A 20,203-nucleotide genomic window follows, 5' to 3' on the forward strand; every position below is an offset into this window, starting at 1 on the left:
CAGTCGGCACAGTCCAGAATAGTCATTCTGTTTTTGTCATAAACATTCATTATCTTTGCTTGAGGAAAGGAAAGGAAAGCTAGCATCATGCTTTCATGCTTTAAATGGAATAGTGTGTCTTGCACTTAACAAGACAGTTAATATGTCATTTATAACATACATATACAACTAGTAATTATTTTAAAATAAAACTGTGCAAACCAGGTTATAGTGAGTTACCCAATTTACACTTTCCCACATTTTCCATTTCATTAATGTTGTTGGAAATGATAAAGGTCTATATTTAAAACAGATTACCAATTTCATATTGGGATAGAGAAGCTAATATTTTTGAAATGTGATTTAAATGCATATCTTTAAGATCCAATGTGCACTCAAGATTTCTAGCAGCTGTAGAATCTCTTGTGTTCACCAATTTCCTATTGTTCACTTTTTGCTTGGTAATAAAATTTGAATCCTAGTAGTCGATGACGATCCTTCCATTTCCTTACTTTTCTCGTGATTGTTATCCCTGGAACAATCACTTCTGGATGTTCAGACTAGGAAAGTCTAGGAAACGAGAAAGAAAGCCCTGCACTTTTCTGCTCGTGGTGTGACATGGGAGACGAGGAGGGAAGAGGAACGGGGTAGAAAGTTTACGTGGAAAGATAAACCATGTTTTTTGGGTTGACTTTCTTCACTCGTGCTCAGTTCTGCCCCATCCTCAACCCCTTTCAATGTATGGGTATCATTTCTGGATAATTGTAAAACCACGGATGGCTGGAGGCTACAGTCTCCTTCAATGACTTTGTGCTCTGTCATCCGGAATAAGTGGATATTCCGCCTCAGTAATTTCAGCGATGTCTCTCTCACCTTTATCCTAAGTTTTCGTCAAACTCCACCGTAAGATCAGGAAATCGCTGCACCAAATTACCAGACTGCGCCTTTCCTAAATTAACAGCCAATGTTATTGTTGCTGTGACTCCCTGGTATATAATCAAAGGGACGTTGGCTTTGAGCAGTTTGTTTTGCCATAGCGGAATAATGTCGTGTTAAGTTAATGGTGAAATATTTCCAGCCATTGCAGTGTGTTAACGACGGGGCGAGGTTAGCGCCGCGCTCCCAGCCTGGGCGGTTGCGGGTACGGGCGCTGGAACTGGGCGTGCACTGCTCCATTCAAACGCACGACGTTGTGGACAAGAGCCGATCCAGTGACGAGAGCTGTGCATCATTCCCAGCGCACCACACCGAAGACAAAACAGATAAACTGGAAGAATTCACAGGGAAATAAAGAATGTAAACGAGACCGGAACAGTCTCCTCTGTAAAGCGGTAGGTGGAGATTTGATTCATCTCTCCGATTTATTATTTGATTTTTTTCATCAGAAATGGACACATCTTCAGTTTTGCTAAAATACATGCATCGAATGAATTAAGATAAAAAAAACGTCATCTGAATAAATTCGGATAGAAAGAATAGAAATCTCGTACCTGCGGTTTTATTTCTGACGGAAATAAATATTCCATGGTCAATGGAAGATTTTTGTTCTTCGTACAAAAGCTTCAAATTCTTAAATGAAATATAACCCTGGCGTTTGTTTCCTATCAACAACTTGCTTGTTATATCGCATTAGTAATTGGGGGCTAATGTAAATAATAGTTTCAATTCTGAAACGTTACCTCTGCCCATTACGTTCCCATGTCCCGTTACGTTCAGTTACCTAGGACGGTATCCTTGCAATGGGCATGTGTTAGATGCTCGGCATGCTATGTGCCATGTTTACCAGCAGCATTTTCCTGCTGTTCTTATTACATATGTTAAATAGAATTGCACAAAGACTATGTAACCTGAAATGAGCAGCCTCTAGTGCAGACTGATCAAGGCTAGATTTCCTTCTCTATCCTTCCCCTTAGGTGAAATACATTAAATATTTTCCACAATAACAGAAAAGTATTCATGTGTCATTCTATTGTTGATATTATTTATTTATAATTTTTAGATGAACTTCTGAAATTCATGGTGATAATTTTATTGTTTTGCTTTAGTTCCAGTTTATTCTTAACACATGACAACTTTATGCATTTAATTTTGCTTCCTGAATGATGAGCCTATAGAAGACGTGTTCTTGTGGCTTTGATTTTCTCGTTCACTTCCAATTGATTGTCAATCTTCATGGTTTCTTTCCCAAGAGAATTGACATTCTCCTCGCTAGCACCATCCTGTCAAAACAAACGTTTTTTAAAAAGCTGCTTGATGGCTTTTCATTCCAGAGTTAGTTAGTTATTTCAGAGTTGCATTTTATTTTAATTCAAATGTTTAGAAATATTGACAATTTAAAATTGTTAATATTTCAGTATTTTTGTCTCCTTTCCTCCCTATTTTGACACATGATTAGTTTTTATGTGTTCACTGCTTAATTAATTTCAAGTGAAAAAATAAGTGTGTGGGTGGAGGTTTGATCTTAGTGAATAACTTTGTGAAAAAAACTAAATCATGAGATGATGTACTCAGAAATTTGGTGCCAAAAGGAGTAATGACATCGAAGGTACTTAGATGAAGCTTTTTAACTCTTTCAGAAAAGGAGCTGTGCAGCATTGCCACCATTTCCCCAAAACACAATAATTTAGCTTTGTAATTATATTGCAATTGCTTCAAAGTCATTTTTCAAATTTAAAACAAAGTTTCTAAGGAGTCTTGTCAATCATTGAGCAATGCACATGAAATGCTGGAGGAACTGAGCATGTCAGGCAGCATCTATGGAGGGGAATAAAACAGTTGACTTTTTGGGCCAAGACCTTCCATCAGGACTAGTCAGTTATTGGATCCTGCTACCTCTCAAAAAAGGAGGAATTTAAATAGTCCATCAGCTTTAGATTTAGGTACACAGAGCAATGCAGAAGAAAAGAGCACTGCTTACAAATGATCTTGGTTGAAGTTTTCAAAAACAAATTAATAATCACAGACAAAGTAAAAAAACTGTAGAAAAATTGACCATAGGACAAAATAATGGGCTAAACAATCACATTTCATTGCTGCTTTCAGTAGTTTAAAGACACTCCTTTAGATTCACATGTACTTTGCAATATTCTCTTTCAGAAATTGAATGAAGAAGACCACTGCAATTATTAGCAAAAGTGAAACAATAAACATATGTTGATTGTCCCTCAAATGCTACAAGTACTCGTTGCTTGATTGAATGTCTCCCCTTAATGCAGATAAAATCAGGAAATAACTGTAGGCAGAAGTCTCAGTGAGAAACTTGTTATGTAAGCACCCCCTGCCTGTGTGTTGTCTCTCTACTCCACGTGGTGGTCAGATCACTTATTTTGGATCACAATCATCGCATTTTTGAGCAAGATGATAGGAAAGGATCTTGATGCAAAGCTCTACCGTTCTTCCTTGAAATATTCATCTTTCTCTCTGAAGTTCCTTGTGACAACGTATTTTAGTGTTTAGGGAGAAAAACCTTCTATTTTTCAGGATCTGTGATATGTTACAATATATTCTGGATCATCAGTTTTGAAATCAGTCACTTGGAAGATACTAACAACAGGAATTCTGCAGATGCTGGAAATTCAAGCAACACACATCAAAGTTGCTGGTGAACGTAGCAGGCCAGGCAGCATCTCTAGGAAGAGGTACAGTCGACGTTTCAGGCCGAGACCCTTCGTCAGGACTAACTGAAGGAGGAGTTAGTAAGAGATTTGAAAGTAGGAGGGGGAGGGGGAGATCCAAAATGATAGGAGAAGACAGGAGGGGGAGGGATGGAGCCAAGAGCTGGACAGGTGATTGGCAAAAGGGATATGAGAGGATCATGGGACAGGAGGTCCGGGAAGAAAGACGGGGGGGGGGGAACCCAGAGGATGGGCAAGGGGTATAGTCAGAGGGACAGAGGGAGAAAAAGGAGAGTGAGAGAAAGAATGTGTGTATAAAAATAAGTAACAGATGGGGTACGAGGGGGAGGTGGGGCATTAGCGGAAGTTAGAGAAGTTGATGTTCATGCCATCAGGTTGGAGGCTACCCAGACGGAATATAAGGTGTTGTTCCCCCAACCTGAGTGTGGTTTCATCTAGACAGTAGAGGAGGCCGTGTGGGTATATTCCTGCAGGATCTCCCAGTGGCCACACATTTTAATTCCACATCCCATTCCCATTCTGACATGTCTATCCACGGCCTCCTCCACTGTAAAGATGAAGCCACACTCAGGTTGGAGGAACAACACCTTATATTCCATCTGGGTAGCCTCCAACCTGATGGCATGAACATTGACTTCTCTAACTTCCGCTAATGCCCCACCTCCCCTTTGTACCCCATCTGTTATTTATTTTTATACACACATTCTTTCTCTCACTCTCCTTTTTCTCCCTCTGTCCCTCTGAATATACCCCTTGCCCATCCTCTGGGTTCCCCCCACCGCCCTGTCTTTCTCCCCGGACCTCCTGTCCCATTATCCTCTTGTATCCCTTTTGCCAATCACCTGTCCAGCTCTTGGCTCCATCCCTCCCCCTCCTGTCTTCTCCTATCATTTTGGATCTCCCCCTCCCCCTCCCCTCCCACTTTCAAATCTCTTACTAACTCTTCCTTCAGTTAGTCCTGACGAAGAGTCTCGGACTGAAACGTCGACTGTACCTCTTCCTACAGATGCCGCCTGGCCTGCTGTGTTCACTAGCAACTTTGATGTGTGTTACTTGGAAGATACTAGTTGTTGATATTGCCTTCTTGTGAAAGTGCTGTTTTTGTAAATCTTCGGGAAAGGAGAATTTTATTTCCTCTCTACTCCCATTCCTTTTGCCTCCATTGAAGGCATTGTTTCCTAATAGTATATCCAAGTGACTATTCTTCATGTCCATACCTAAATGTGAATGTCAACTACATCTAGATTGCAGAGGAACCATTCTATCCACCGCTTTTCTGACTATTTAGGCTACGTGCGTTAATACCCTTGGTGTTAAAACAGACCACCTTATCCTTCTCCTTCTCGTTTGTTTTTATTTCAACTACTGTTTCCCTCCATTTACAACGCCTTTCTTGCTTGTGTTCTTTTGAGACTTATTTCTTATGTATTTAGGTATTGATGTGATCAATTATCTTTCCTCAACAACATTTTCAAGACCTCAGAGTAAGATTGTTGTGTTTTTGTTTCGTGGAGTCTTGGTTATCCCCGCCATTCTAGATGCAGTGACACAACATGCTGGCTTCACGATTCAGCACCAAGATAGGGCTGCTGAGTCTTTCAAAGGTAGAGGAGGTGGAGTATGCTTTATGATCAACTCCTTGTGGTGTACAAACGTGACAGTTCTGTCCTTGTCCTGCTTACCCGACCTGGAACATCCATTGATCAGATGGCGTCCATTTTGCCTGCCATGGGAGCTTTCAGCCATCGTCTTGGTAGTGGTGTAGATTCCATCTCAGGCCCGTGTCAAACAGGCTCTAGACAAAATGAGCAACATAATCAACAGGCATGAAGCAGCACATCCCGATCCCTTCCCTATCATTTTGGGAGATTTTAACCAGGCCAGCTTGAAAAGACTTGAAATAATTATCACCAATATAACACTTGTGAAACCAGAGGAGCCAACACAATGGACCACCGTTCTACTGCCATCAAGAGTACTTACCGTGCCGTTCCGCGCCCACACTTTGGAAAGTCTGATCACCCGGCTGTACTTCCACTTGCTGAGTATAGGCTGAAGACTGCAGCACCAGTAGAGGTGGAGAAGTGCTTTGAGTTGTGGACTGGACAGTATTCAGGGATTCAACTTGGAGTCTGAATGAATGACAGTTGTCACTGACTTCATTAAAACCTGTGTGGATGACTGTGTGCCTATGAGTACATACCATACATACCGGAATCAAAAACTGTGGATGAACCGGGAGATTTGTAGTCTGCTGAGGGCTAGATCTGTGGCATTCGAGTCTGGTGGTCCAGGACTATACAAGAAGGCCGGGTACGAGTTACGGAGGGCTATCTCAAGAGCAATAGAACAATTCCGACTGAGATTAGAGGTGGAATCGGATAGACATCAACTCTGGCAGGGTTTACCTGCCATTACCTCCTACAAAGCGAAACCTAACATCATGAATGGCCATAATGCTTCACTGCCAGAAGAGTTCCACGCCTTTTACGCACGCTTTGAAAGGGAGAATAAAACTAGAGCTATCAGATTCCCTGCAGGGCAACATCAGAACCCTCACAAGGTGACAGGTCCTGATGGTGTACCTTGTAGGGCTCTGAAACCCTGTGCCAACCAACTGTGGGTGTGTTCAAAGACATTTTCAATCTCTCATTACCAAGTCAGAAGTTCCTACCTGCTTCAAAAGGACAATAATTATACCAGTCCTCAAGAATAGCAAGGTGAGCTGCCTTGATGATTATCGTCCAGTAGCACCCACATCTACAGTGATGAAGTGCTTTGAGAGGTTGGTTATGGTTAGAATCAACTCCTGATTCAGCAAGGATCTGGACCTTTTGCCTTTTGTCACAATAGGTCTACAGTGGAAGTGATTTCGATATGGAAAATACTAATACTTGCATCAGGCTACTGTTCATTGACTATAGCTCAGAGTTTAATACAATATTCCTACCATTCTGATTAAAAACAAATACAAAATCTGGGCCTTTGGATTTCCTTCTGCATCCTTGACTTGCTTACCAGAAGAACACAGTCTGTGCGGATTTGAAATAATATTTCCACCTTGCTGATAATCAACACTGGTGCACCTCAGGGTTGTGTGCTTAGCGCACTGCTCTACTCTCTCTACACCCATGACTGTGTGGCTAGGCACAGCTCAAACGCTATCTATAAATTTGCTGATAACACAACTATTGTTGGCAGAACTTCAGATGCTGATGAGAAGGGGTACAGGAGTGAGATAGATCAGCTGGTTGAGTGGTGTCACGGTAACAACCTTGCACAGTGTCAGTAAGACCAACAAATCGATTGTGGACTTCAGGAAGGGGAAGCTGAGGGAACACACTCCAGTCCTCATCGAGGGATCAGAAGGGGAAATAGTGAGCAATTTCAAGTTCCTGGATGTCAAGATCTCTGAGGATCTATTCTGGGCCCAGCATATTAATGCAGTAACAAAGAAGGCATGGCAGCAGTTATATTTCAATAGGAGTTTGAGGAGATTTGGTGTGTCGGCAAAGACTCTCGCAAATTTCTTTAGATGTACCATGGAGAGCATTCTAACTGGCTGCATCACCGTCTGATATGGGGTGGGGGGTGTATTTCACAGGTCTGAAATAAGCTGCAGAGAGTTGTGAATTTAGTCAGTGCTATCATGGACACTAGGCTCCCCAGCATCCAGGACACTTTCAAGAAGCAATGCCTCAAAAATACGGCATCCATCATTAAGGACCCCCATCACCCATGATGTGTCCTCTTCTCATTGCTACCATCAGGAACGAGGTACAGAAGCCTGAAGGCACACATTCAACGATTCAGGAATAGCTTTTTCTCCTCTGCCAAAAGATTTCTAAATGGACATTGAACCCATGAACACTACCTCACTACTTTTTTCCCCTTTGTTCACTGTTTATTTAATTTAACTATTTTATATGCACTTACTGTAATTCACAGTTTTTTATTATTACGTATTGCATTGTACCGCTGCCACATAACAACAAATTTCACAACATTTGTCAGTGATATTAAAGCTGATTCTGATTCTAAGCTCCAACTTTCACAAAGTTTACATATTTAAAATCCTTAAGACTTTGGTGCTTGCAACCTGTAAATACATACATGGTAAATCTTATTGATATACTGTCAGAGGGTTGATTTCAGGATCTCTTCTTTGGTTCTCAAATTTCTTTTCAATGTTCTTCTAATGTCCTTTTTGAATTGTGTAAAAACAATCAAATTTATAAGTTACCCTTCTCTACGTAAGGAACAACAGCAGGGATGCACCTTTCAACCACTTGTGTTGGTCCCACCATCCATCAAGTTCATGCTAATCTTTTACCTCCGTACCATTTTCCTGCCAAACTCTACATTGATTATACTTGGCAACTGAGCCTCCACAGTCTGGTGGTAGAGACCTCTGATTCGTTACTCTCTGAGTGAAGGACATCTCAATGCTGAAAGACTGACTTATCCAGACAAATCTTCGCCAAACTCAATCAGAGTTTGTCACATTTCAGTGACATAACCTTCGATTTTTCTACATTGAGGTGTCTATAAGCCTAATCTGATTAATTTCTTATCATATGACACACTCCATCCTTGGGTTCATCTTGGGTTAATTGCAATCCACTATTGCAAACTTCAGACCAAAACATAACACTCTTAGAAGTGCTCACCATATGCCTATATAACCACAGAAAAATGCCCCTCCTTTTGTATTCAGATGCTCTTTCAATCATCTCCCTTGCCTTCCTAATTGTTTGCTATACTGCATAATTACTTCCACTAATTTGTGTATCTGACTTCAAATCCCTGCTCATCTCTATCTCCCCATTACTAATGAAGAACGTTGCTTTTAATGTTATATTGATGTGACCTATATTGTCACTGTGATCGCCAAGATGTTCACTGCAGGAGGCTCGGTGATGTAATGAATAACAATAGCAGTTGGTTAGACACTCTGTGATTATCATTTCCTGCCACCTTCGTAGCACAAATATTTCTTGTTGTTTATCAGCCTATGCCAAACTATTGACTCAAACTTGCTGTTTAATTGCTATGGAGTTGTAAATTAAATTGAAGATTGTGCTGTCAGCAGTGAACATCTCACTCTTGACCTATGATGGAAGGAAGGGTGCTGATGAAGCTGCTGAAGATGGCTGGGGTGTATGGCATTGCTCTGAAGATATGATGCAGTAGTTGGCTGAATCATAAAGAGCAGTGGAAATGTGGACCTCTTCACCCCCATCTCGAAACAAATAAGCGTACAAGATGACACTGAACTCCAACGCTCTGTACCACTCCTTGCTTCCCCCGTTGTCTGCATGCTGTTAGATTGCTTGTCCAACATGCTTTCTTGTATCTATTGCTTATAGCTAAGAAGAATAAATATTTTCTATGGCTCTTATTAATTCCACCCCTTACCAGTATATAGGGTAAAACAGCCAAAGTCATTGAGATACAATGTACTGCCAGACATCCGGCATCCATGAGGAAGGGAGATTGCTGGTTGCATGAGTATGTTAGTTATATGAGAATTGCTCAGCAAATTACTGTACATCATAGTCTAGTATTCCATGCATAAGTTGTTTTAATACTAATCTATTTGCTATCTTCTTGTCTTTTTAAGTAATGTCTTTTGCTGTAATTATATGTTTTAAGGCAAAATTATTAATGTAAAAACAGCAAAAGTAAATCTAATGACTGTACTCACCATCACATGAAGTGCCAGATCTTCAGATTCCTACTGATAATCAGCCTACCAATGCATTGTGGTTAAATTGGTAAATTGACTTATTATTATCATGTGTACTGAGCTACCATGAAAGACTTGTCTTACATACTGTAGTATTCGTAAAGATCCACTCATTACAATGGAGCATCAAAGTAGTACAAGGTAAAACAATAGCAGAGCACAGAATAAAGTGTAACTAAATCAAATGTATCTTTTTATTCTTATTTTGCATTTTTTTTGAAATTGCTAAATAACCTTTGATATCTTTGCCAGCTGCATGAGAATTCAGGAAGTATCAATATTGGAGGTAAAATTACATTTGATTCCCAAGTCAACTTGTTCTTTTAAAGCCATTGCTGAAATATCCTCTTTGTTTTTATAACCATATAACCATATAACAATTACAGCATGGAAACAGGCCATCTCGGCCCTTCTAGTCCGTCCCGAACTCTTACTCTCACCTAGTCCCACCGACCTGCACTCAGCCCATAACCCTTCATTCCTTTCCTGTCCATATAGCTGTCCAGTTTAACTTTAAACGACAACGTCAAACCTGCCTCAACCACTTCTGCTGGAAGCTTGTTCCACACAGCCACCACTCTCTGATTAAAGAAGTTCCCCCTCATGTTACCCCTAAACTTTTGTCAAATTTGGATAATTGGAAGCCGGCTATGGGAGGATGCAAAGAAATTTTGTAGGGTTTATAGACAGGCTAAGAATTGGCAGGCAAATGGCAAATGGAGAACTGTAGAGAACTTCAGAAGATGGAGTACTATTTGATGTGATAGCCTTGCATGAAATAAAAGTTGATATGAATATTCAGCATGTACTGGAGAAGCCTTTATTGCTTAAGATTCGATACTATTTTATTACAAAAAAGAATCCTGGTGAGACCACATCTAGAATATTAGTGCAGGCTTAGCCTTCCTACCCTAGAGGCCTCGAATATATAAATTTTTGCTGATATTGGTACATTTTATCATCTCCAGAAACAGTTGATCCCATTACACTGGTGATCTGGAACAGGCCACTGTGTAGGCCTGTCTGGGTATTGCTCCATCAGTGAACCCCCAGAATAATAAGGTGAGTTTTGAGCCAAGTTCACCAAACACTATATTTCTTATTGGTAGGTTGGGCCTGTAACTACTGTGAACACAAACTTAATTTCACACTCTCTCAGAGATCTTCTGTGGATCTTGCCTTTACCTAACTTCTGTTCTTCAACTTTTACAAGAACTGTAGTCAGGAGAATTGGCTTCAAATTGTAATTATGAATAATATATATTTCCTGAGATGAAATTTCTACATTCGTCATGGGCAGGAGTATGTAACTTTAATTCTAGTTGTAAGTGGAAATTTGAATTTTCTTCATGCATAAAAACTTCTTTTCATACCTTGTGGAGCTGCATCTTCCTATCACTGTGTGGCTCTGTGACAGCTAGGTTAAAGCTGTGTTGCATCTGAAAAAAAGTATTGTTATATATTCTTAAAAATTGCTGGTGAACGCAGCAGGCCAGGCAGCATCTATAGGAAGAGGTACAGTCGACGTTTCAGGCCAAGACCCTTCGTCAGGACTAACTGAAGGAAGAGATAGTAAGAGAATTGAAATTGGGAGGGGGAGGGGGAGATCCGAAGTGATAGGAGAAGACAGAAGGGGGAGAGGTGAAGCTAAGAGCTGGAAAGTTGATTGGCAAAAAGGATATGAGAGGCTCATGGGATGGGAGGCGGGAAGCCCAGAGGATGGGCAAGGAGTATAGTGAGAGGGACAGAGGGAGAAAAAGAGAGGGAGAGAAAAAATATAATAATAATAAATAAATAACGGATGGGGTACGAGGGGGAGGTGGGGGCATTAATGGTAGTTAGAGAAGTCAATGTTCATGCCATCAGGTTGGAGGCTACCCAGACGGAATATACCCACACGGCCTCCTCTACTGTCTAGATGAAGCCACACTCAGGTTGGAGGAACAACACCTTATATTCCGTCTGGGTAGCCTCCAACCTGATGGCATGAACATTGACTTCTCTAACTTCCTTTAATGCCCCACCTCCCCTTTGTACCCCATCCGTTATTTATTTATTATATATATATATATATTTTTTTCTCTCTATTTTTCTCCCTCTGTCCCTCTCACTATACTCCTTGCCCATCCTCTGGGTTTTCCCCTCCTCCCCCTTTCTTTCTCCCTAGGCCTCCCGTCCCATGATCCTCTCATATCCCTTTTGCCAATCAACTTTCCAGCTCTTAGCTTCATCCCTCCCCCTCCTGTCTTCTTCTATCATTTCGGATCTCCCTCTCTCCCTCCACTTTCAAATCTCTTACTATCTCTTCTTTCAGTTAGTCCTGACGAAGGGTCTCAGCCTGAAACGCCAACTGTACCTCTTCCTATAGATGCTGCCTGGCCTGCTGCGTTCACCAGCATTTTTTATGTGTGTTGCTTGAAATTCCAGCATCTGCAGATTTCCTCGTGTTTGTGTTGTTATATATTCTGGTATTCTACAAATATTTTAGAAATAATACTGATTTACTTTTGTTTCAGGTTCCTGTGGATAGATTTCATCAAGTTGATTTCTTAACTTTAAAACACCTGGTAATGATGAGATCAACAGATTTTTACACTTGTGTGGTTACCTTGGCCATGCTAATTTGCATACCAGAGTTGAGGTGCGCTGTTATTCGCAAACAGCACAGAAGAAGCATACAATTGTTTGAGGGTTCTACTGCAAAGCTAGAAGACATTAAAAATCATAATGAAAACAGTGACACAGTGATGAGCACCACAGTGCTGAATGGAGAAATACTAAACTCCAGTGCTTCTGGTGATAATTTAAGCTCTTTAGAAACTGCTACTGCAGGATTAAATACCAGTATTGTTGCTGCGGAAGCAACACAGCAAACCAGTAAAACCAGAAATGGAAACTTCATCACTGTATCCAGCCTGGATATTTTACTTACAACTACAACAGTGGTGCCATTTCAGAAACCATTGAAAACAACAGTAAAAGATGAACAAATTAACCAAAACCTGCAGACTAAACAAAAAGGTTTAATGACAAACTCCACTCCTAATCATGCTGTTGACTTCAGTGATGTTCAAACAACAACAGAAGTCATACTGAACGATACAACCACCCATAACGTCGAAAAATCTGGAGGAATGAAGAGCAGTGGACAAATGTCAACTTCAACTCTGTTCAGTTCGATTACTAAAAATGGAAGTAGTGAAGAGACAACAGCAACGACTGACTCCAGTGAGAACTTTATGCTGAATAGTCATGACACCACAGCGTTGCCTCTTACCAATCAAACAATACAAACTGTAAGTACCTCTCAAAAAAATGTCGAAGTATTGACTTCAGAAATGTTAAATTTTTCAGAATTTACAAATGTAGGAAATATAAAAACTGAAGAAGTCACAACAACAGTAATTTATGAGCCAGTGAGTACCTCCTTCAGTTGGAAAGGAAATAGTCCAAATGCTGGCAAAGAAATGAGTGAGATCATGGCGACTACGGAGAGCGCAGTAACAGACAGCAAGGCTCCAAACGCTTTTCAGGTGACCACCACACCTAGAATCACAACAGCAATCACGGAGGCTGCCGTCACAGAGACGGTCGCGCCAGTTTCTACAGAGACTGCTCAAGCAATACCAGTAACCAGTACTGTAGCTATAATTGGAACAACAAAACAAATAGATAACGGATTGAGTGAAAGATTGGCAGTAACAAATGGGATTCCTGCCATCAAATCTGCTTTGCCAACAACTCCTCTGTCTGCGAAACCAGTTTCAGAAGGTACAAGTATACATGTATTATGAATCTGGTGATGGAAATCTTGCATAAATTAATTTTGAACATATAGTTTGGGAAGGCTTTTGTGAAGGTGCATTTCAAGCGTAAATTTTAAATAAAGCAGAATAGAAAGTAACTTTTGCTATTGATATATGGGTTGAGAACTAGGCAGTAAAATGAAAGTGATTTGTTAATGTGATTCAAAACATTTTTTAATGCAGTAGAGGACTAAGGTTTACAATAGTTGTGGAGGTATATATTTGGTTGTAGTGTTCAAAAGGAGCAGGATCATTCATCAAAGTGTACAGCACAGAAACTGAGCTTGTGCTAACCATTAATCACCTATTTACACTAATCTTACTTTATGCTACACACATCCTGATCAAACTCCCTCCTACTCTCCCCTCAATTTCCAGCACTCGCCTACAGACGAGGGACAGTTTATGAGATATTGAGGCCCTGTTAAGAAAAAAAAGAGGTTCGTAGCAGGTGTAGGCAGGTGGGAACAAATGAGGTGCTTATGGAGTATAAGAAATGCAAGAGAACATTTACAGAAAGAAATCAGGAGGGCTAAAAGAAGACATGAAGCAGACAAGGTGAAGGAGAATCTGAAGGGATTCTACAGATACGTTAAGAGCAAAAGGATTGCAAAATTGGTCCTCCGAAAGATCAGAATAGTAACCTATGTGTGGAGCCAAAAGAGATGGAGATCTCCAATGCATTTTTTGCATCTGTATTTACTCTGAAAACGGACAGAGTCTACAGATGGGAAGCAATGCGGCATCAGCTTCATGGACCCTGTACAGGTTACAGAGCAGGAGGTGTTTGCTCTCTTGAGGCAAATCAGGGTGGATAACTCCCCAGGGGCTGACAAAGTGTTCCCTCTCTCCCTGCGTGAGTCAAGCGCAGAAATTGCCGGGGCACTAGCAGAGATATTTAAGTCATCTTTAGTGACAGGTGAGGTACCAGAGGGTTGGAGGGTAGCCAATATTATTCTGATGATTAAGAAAGGCTCTAAAAATAAACCAGGAAATTATAGGCCGATGAGTATGACATCAGTAGTGGGAAAATTATTGGAAGGTTTTCTAAGGGACAGGATATATAAGCATTTGGACAGACATGGACTGATAAGGGATAGTCAGAATGGCTTTGTGTGTGGTAGGTCGTGCCTAACCAATCTTACAGAGTTTTTCAAGGAAGTTACTAGCAAAATTGATGAAGGGAAGGCATTGGATGTTGTCTAAACGGACTTTAGCAAGGCATTTGACAAGGTCCTGCATGTGAGATTGGTCAAAAAGGTTCAGTTGTTCGGCATTCAAGATGTGGTAGTAAATTGGATTAGACATTGGCTTTGTGGGAATAGCCAGAGAGTGGTAGTAGATGGTTGCTTCTCTGACCGGAGGCCCTGTGACTAGTGGAGTGCCGCAGGGATCGGTGGTGGGTCTATTGTTGTTTGTCATTCATATCAACGATCTGGATGATAATGTGGTTAACTGGATCAGCACATTGGATGACACCAAACTGGGGGTGTAGTGGACAGCGAGGAAGACTGTCATGGCTTACAGCGGGATCTGAACCAGATGAAAAAAAGAGCTGAAAAATGACAGATGGAATTTAATGCAGATAAGTGCAAAGTATTGTTCAAGGTGTTGCACTTTGGTAGGACCAACCAGGGTGGGTCTTACACGGTGAACAGTAGGGCAGTGAAGAGTGAGGCAGAACAAAGAGTTCTGGGAATACAGGTCCATAATTTGTTGAAAGTGGCACCACAGGTAGATAGGGTTGTAAAGAAAGCTTTTGGCACATTAGCCTTCATAATTCAAAGTATTAAGTACAGGAGATGGGATGTTATATTAAAGTCATATAAGACATTGGTGAGGCCTAATTTGGAGTATTGTGTGCAGTTTTGGTCACCTTCCTACAGGAAAGATGTAAATAAGGTTGAAAGAGTACAGAGAAAATTTATGAGGATGTTGCTGGGTCTGGAGGACCTGAGTTATAAGGAAAGATTGAATAGGTTAGGACTTTATTCCTTGGAACATAGAAGATTGAGAGAAGATTTGCTAGAGGTATACAAAATTATGAGGGGAATAGATATGGTAAATGCAAGCAGACTCTTTCCACTGAGGTTGTGTGGGACTACAACCAGAGGTCATGGGTTAAGGGTAAAAGGTGAAAAGTTTAAGGGGAGCATGAGGGGAAACTTATTTACTCCTATTGTATCAAATACGTACCTTTTTCCAGCAAACAGATTTAAAGTTTTCTAGATTTTACAGAGTACCAATAAGTTAAATTGGATTAAAAATCTATATTTTGTTCTGTTCCTGGTAGTAAATCATATATCAGAGAAAAGTAGTGTGTAGTCTTTAAACATAAGACCATAAGATATAGGAGCAGAAGTAGGCCATTTGGCCCATCAAGTCTGTTCCGCTATTCAATCATGGGGCTGATCCAATTCTTCCAGTCATCCCCACTCCCCCGCCTTCTCCCCATACCCTTTGATGCCCTGGCTAATCAAGAATCTATCTATCTCTGCCTTAAATATTCCCAATGACTTGGCCTCCACAGCTGCTCGTGGCAACAAATTCCACAGATTTACCACCCTCTGATTAAAGTAATTTCTCCGCATCTCTGTTCTAAAGGGACGTCTTTCAATCAAGAAGTCATGCCCTCTTGTCCTCGACTCTCCTACCATGGGAAATATCTTTGCCATATCTAATCTGTTCAGGCCTTTTAACATTCGGAACGTTTCTATGAGATCCTCCATCATTCTCCTGAACTCCAAGGAATACAGCCCAAGAGCTGCCAGACGTTCCTCATACTGTAACCATTTCATTCCTGGAAACATTCTTGTGAATCTTCTCTGAACCCTCTCCAATGTCAGTATATCCTTTCTAAAATAAGGAGCCCAAAACTGCAAACAATACTCCAAGTGTGGTCTCACGAGTACCTTATAGAGCCTCAACATCCCATCCCAGTTCTTGCAGTCTATACCTCTAGAAATGAATGCCACCATTACCATCACCTTCTTCACCACCAACTCAACCTGGAGGTTAACCTTTAGGGTATCCTGCACAAGGACTCCCAAGTCCCTTTGCATCTCTGCATTTTGAATTCTCTCCCCATCTAAATAATTTTTTTCCCCATTTATTTCTTCCACCAAAGTGCACGACCCCTGTGGAACTCCACTGGTAACCGGCAGCCAGCCAGAATAGGATCCCTTTATTCCCACTCTCTGCCGATCAGCCAATGCTCCACCCATGCTAGTAATTTCCCTGTAATTCCACGGGCCCTTATCTTGCTAAGCAGCCTCATGTGCAGCACCTTGTCAAAGGCCTTCTGAAAATCCAAGTACACCACATCTACTACATCTCCTTTGTCTATCCTGCTTGTAATATCCTCAAAAAATTGTAGTAGGTTTGTCAGGCAGGATTTTCCTTTCAGGAAACCATGCTGGCTTTGGCCTATCTTGTCATGTGCCTCCAGGTACTCTGTAATCTCATCCCTAACAATCAATTCCAACAACTTCCCAACCACCGATGTCAGGCTAACAGGTCTATAGTTTCCCTTCTGCTGCCTCCCACCCTTCTTAAATAGCGGAGTAACATTTGCAATTTTCCAGTCATCCGGTACAATGCCATTGTTAATGCCTCCGCAATCTCTCCAGCTACTTCCTTCAGAACCCGAGGGTGCATTCCATCAGGTCCAGGAGATTTATCTACCCTCAGACCATTAAGCTTCCTGAGCAACTTCTCAGTCGTAATTTTCACTGCACATACTTCACTTCCTTGACGCCCTTGAATGTCCAGTATACTGCTGATGCCTTCTACTGTGAAGACTGATGCAAAATACGCATTCAGTTCTTCTGCCATCTCTGTGTCTCTCATTACGATATCTCCAGCATCATTTTCTATTGGTCCTATATCTACCCTCGACTCTCTTTTACCCTTTATATACTTACAAAAGCTTTTAGTATCTTCTTTGATATTAGTCGCCAGCTTCCTTTCATAATTCATCTTCTCCTTCCTAATGACCTTTTTAGTTTCCTTCTGCAACTTTTTAAAAAGCTTCCCAATCCTCTATCTTCCCACTAGCTTTGGATTTCTTGTATGCCCTCTCTTTTGTTTTTACTTTGGCTCTGACTTCACTTGTCAGCCACGGTAGTGTCCTTATTCCATTCAAAAATTTCTTCTTATTTGGAATATATCTGTCTTGCACTTCCCTCATTTTTTGCGGAAACTCCAGCCATTGCTGCTCTGCTGTCCTTGCTAGTGTCCCTTTCCAGTCAACTTTGGCCAGTTCCCCTCTCATGCCATTGTAATTTCCTTTATTACACTGAAGTACCAACACATTGGATTTTAGTTTCTCCTTCTCAGATTTCAGTGAACTCAATCATATTGTGATCACTGTTCCCTAAGGATTCCTTAACCTTAAGCTCTCTTATCACCTCCGGATCATTGCGCAACACCCAATCCAGAACAACCAACCCCCTAATGGGCTCAACAACAAGCTGTTCTAAAAAGCCATCCCTTAGACATTCTACAAATTCTCTCTCTTGAGTACTAAATGAATGCTAATATTCTAGTCTAATAAATTACGCATTTTTAAAAGCTAAAACTGATCAACAGGAGCTATGGGGGTATAAATACCTCCAGACCAGACATGCGCATGATGAAGATGGCAGAGTTGATCTTCGAAACATTGGTTATAATCTGTACCTGGCTGGAAGCCCGAGAAGAGTTTATTTGTCACATATGCCAGGAAAGCACTAGATCCTGATCAACATTGATTAAGTAAATTGTGGTTGGATCAGAATCAAGAGGAACATTTAAAGTAGAGATTAAGCAATTAGAGAAAATACTATTTTGTACAGTGAGTTATGAGGAGTAGGAATGTACAACCTAATAGAATTGTTGGAGCAGATATGGTTTAAAAAAAGCGTTAGATAAGTAATTGAAAGGGACAAAAATTAAAAGGCAAGAGGGAGGAAAAAAAAACTAAGAGGGAATGGAACTAGTTGGTTAGCTTTAACAAATAGCCAGCACGGGCTCTTAATGCCATCCTTTTAAATAAGCAAAGTGGTTCTTATGTGAATACAAAGTGATAATGAAAATATTTAAAGTAAGTAAACTGAAGAAATAGTACAGTATACATTGAGATTTAGCTCACTATTAGGATTTGATTGTCTTGTTGGTTGAATCTTGCACTGTCATTTCAAAACTGTTCGAACTGAATTATATCATTATGCCCATATGCTGTGAGTCTGGGAATTAGAGACAGATTTAGGGATTGAACAGCACTGAATTCTGCTTTTGGGTTCCTCATGGCCTCCAGTGGCAGGGCCCAGTTTGATGATTAATCCCTCATATTTTGCTGGAGAACCATATCTCAGATCATGCACCAGACATGTAAGGTACAAGACCTGAAACACTGTTGATTTTAATAGGGATTCTTAGACTACAAGTAACGCTTTTTTAAAAAAAAGTATTTTTCTTGAATTGACGTTAACTATTTCTGCTTAACTGCTTTAAATAACTTGTTTAAAAAGTTATTCTTGAAATGTTGAAATTTCTCATAACCTTAGCATCATTTCAAAGCTCTAAACAAATCAATGGCAGCTTTGACAGAAAACAAAGTTCCGTCCTCAGCTTTGCTTTCTGTGAAAGCCTAATAGGGCGCTCCAGGGCAGATCTCTGAATTCAACCTTCCAAAATGTGGTCACCATTTAGACTTCACTGCCTAACCTGAACATGAAGGCAACTTTCAAATTCTGGACCCTGCGTGTAGGCAGCAAATGCAGGCGTGGTTGGGGGGGGGTGGGGGGGGAATCTCTAATTAGTAGTTTCACACAACTGGCAAAAAATTCCATTCTCTTGTTCATGTCAAAGGAAGCAAGGCATAAGTGGAGGAAATAAACATTTCTTGGTTCCAAGAGCCTAGTTACTTGTGAAGCAGTTGAAATGATTGTGGAATATTTGCATAAAAAAACCACTGGCTTTCCATTTCACTTAATTGTTTATTCCCCTACCTGTCATAGACGAGACTTGATTGCAGGCTCTTAAGAACCACTAGATTTATTAATGAAGAGATGTTGGCCCTCCAGTAACAAATGGATTGTGACTAGCTAATGGATGTGGATTTAAACCTCACAGAGGCTTAGGTTTATTAACTGAAAATCTCAAAAGCCGCAAATGTGGGAAATTTACTGGAAGCCATCTGCAGGTCGAACAACATCTGTAGAAAGATGAACATTTGTTTTTCCTTCAATTATTCATCCCTCTCTTGATGAACTTAGAAAGTGGAGGAAAAGCAAATTAGTATTAATACAGGGGAGGATAATGTGTAGGTTTACTTCTGATATGATGAGGCCTATGGGGAGAGAGAGAGAGAGAGAAATACTCAGGCCATTACAATGTTTACAGACTGTCTAGGTAATAGAATAATGAGGGCAGAGAGAGAAATAAACAAATAAAGGTGGGTAGGAGCAGCTGCTGAAGCCTGACGACCAAGAAGGGGAATACAGGAAATGGCAAGCACATCAGGCAGTGAAGGAGAAACTCAGTTAATTTTGCACAGATGGTTAACCATACAGCAGAAATGGTCAGTAACTGACATAAAGAAGAAACATGAGTTATCTGAAATTATTAAATTTGTTGAAAATTGCAACATGTAGAGATGGAAGATGACTTGTTGTTACTCAAATTTGGGTTGAGGCTCATTGGTACAGTACCATACACTGGTAAGTCAAAATGAGACTGGAATGGGAGGTTACAGTGATGGGCCACTGGGAGCTTAGAGTTGTCCCCACAGACTGAACGGAGGTGCAAAACGATCATTCGATCTGTGTTTGGTTTCTCTGCTGCAGAGGAGACCATTTTATGAGCAAAGAAGTGTGACTAAGTTACCGCTTCATCTGGAAGGACTGATTGGGCCCCGGTTGGTGGGAGGAGATGAGGTTTAAAAAAAAATCACATATTGTATCTCCTGAAGTTGCATGGGAAAGCCCTGTAAGAAGGGGTGTGGTTGGTGGAGATGAAATAATGGACCAGTGATTCACAGCAGGACTGACCCT

The 20,203-nt window shown here is 40.8% G+C and overlaps 1 protein-coding gene and 1 long non-coding RNA gene across 2 annotated transcripts in view; one reads left to right on the plus strand and one right to left on the minus strand.

Moving 5' to 3' along the window:
* Positions 1-1,236: 1,236 nt before the first annotated feature.
* Positions 1,237-20,203, plus strand: part of LOC140211272 (uncharacterized) — a 119,394-nt gene continuing 100,427 nt past the window's right edge. The window contains exons 1-2 of the mRNA XM_072281005.1: positions 1,237-1,310; positions 11,880-13,134. Of these exons, the coding sequence (XP_072137106.1) occupies positions 11,934-13,134 (1,201 nt within the window). The 5' untranslated portion in view covers positions 1,237-1,310; positions 11,880-11,933. The remainder of the gene's footprint in view (positions 1,311-11,879; positions 13,135-20,203) is intronic.
* Positions 2,007-12,993, minus strand: LOC140211367 (uncharacterized). The gene is made up of 3 exons (XR_011889444.1): positions 12,788-12,993; positions 5,297-5,409; positions 2,007-2,198 (listed from the first exon to the last, which is right to left on the minus strand). It is a non-coding gene; the product is annotated as an uncharacterized lncRNA (long non-coding RNA).

The sequence above is a fragment of the Mobula birostris genome, chromosome 1 (genome assembly GCF_030028105.1).
Source record: "Mobula birostris isolate sMobBir1 chromosome 1, sMobBir1.hap1, whole genome shotgun sequence".
Classification (NCBI taxonomy): Eukaryota; Metazoa; Chordata; class Chondrichthyes; order Myliobatiformes; family Myliobatidae; genus Mobula; species Mobula birostris.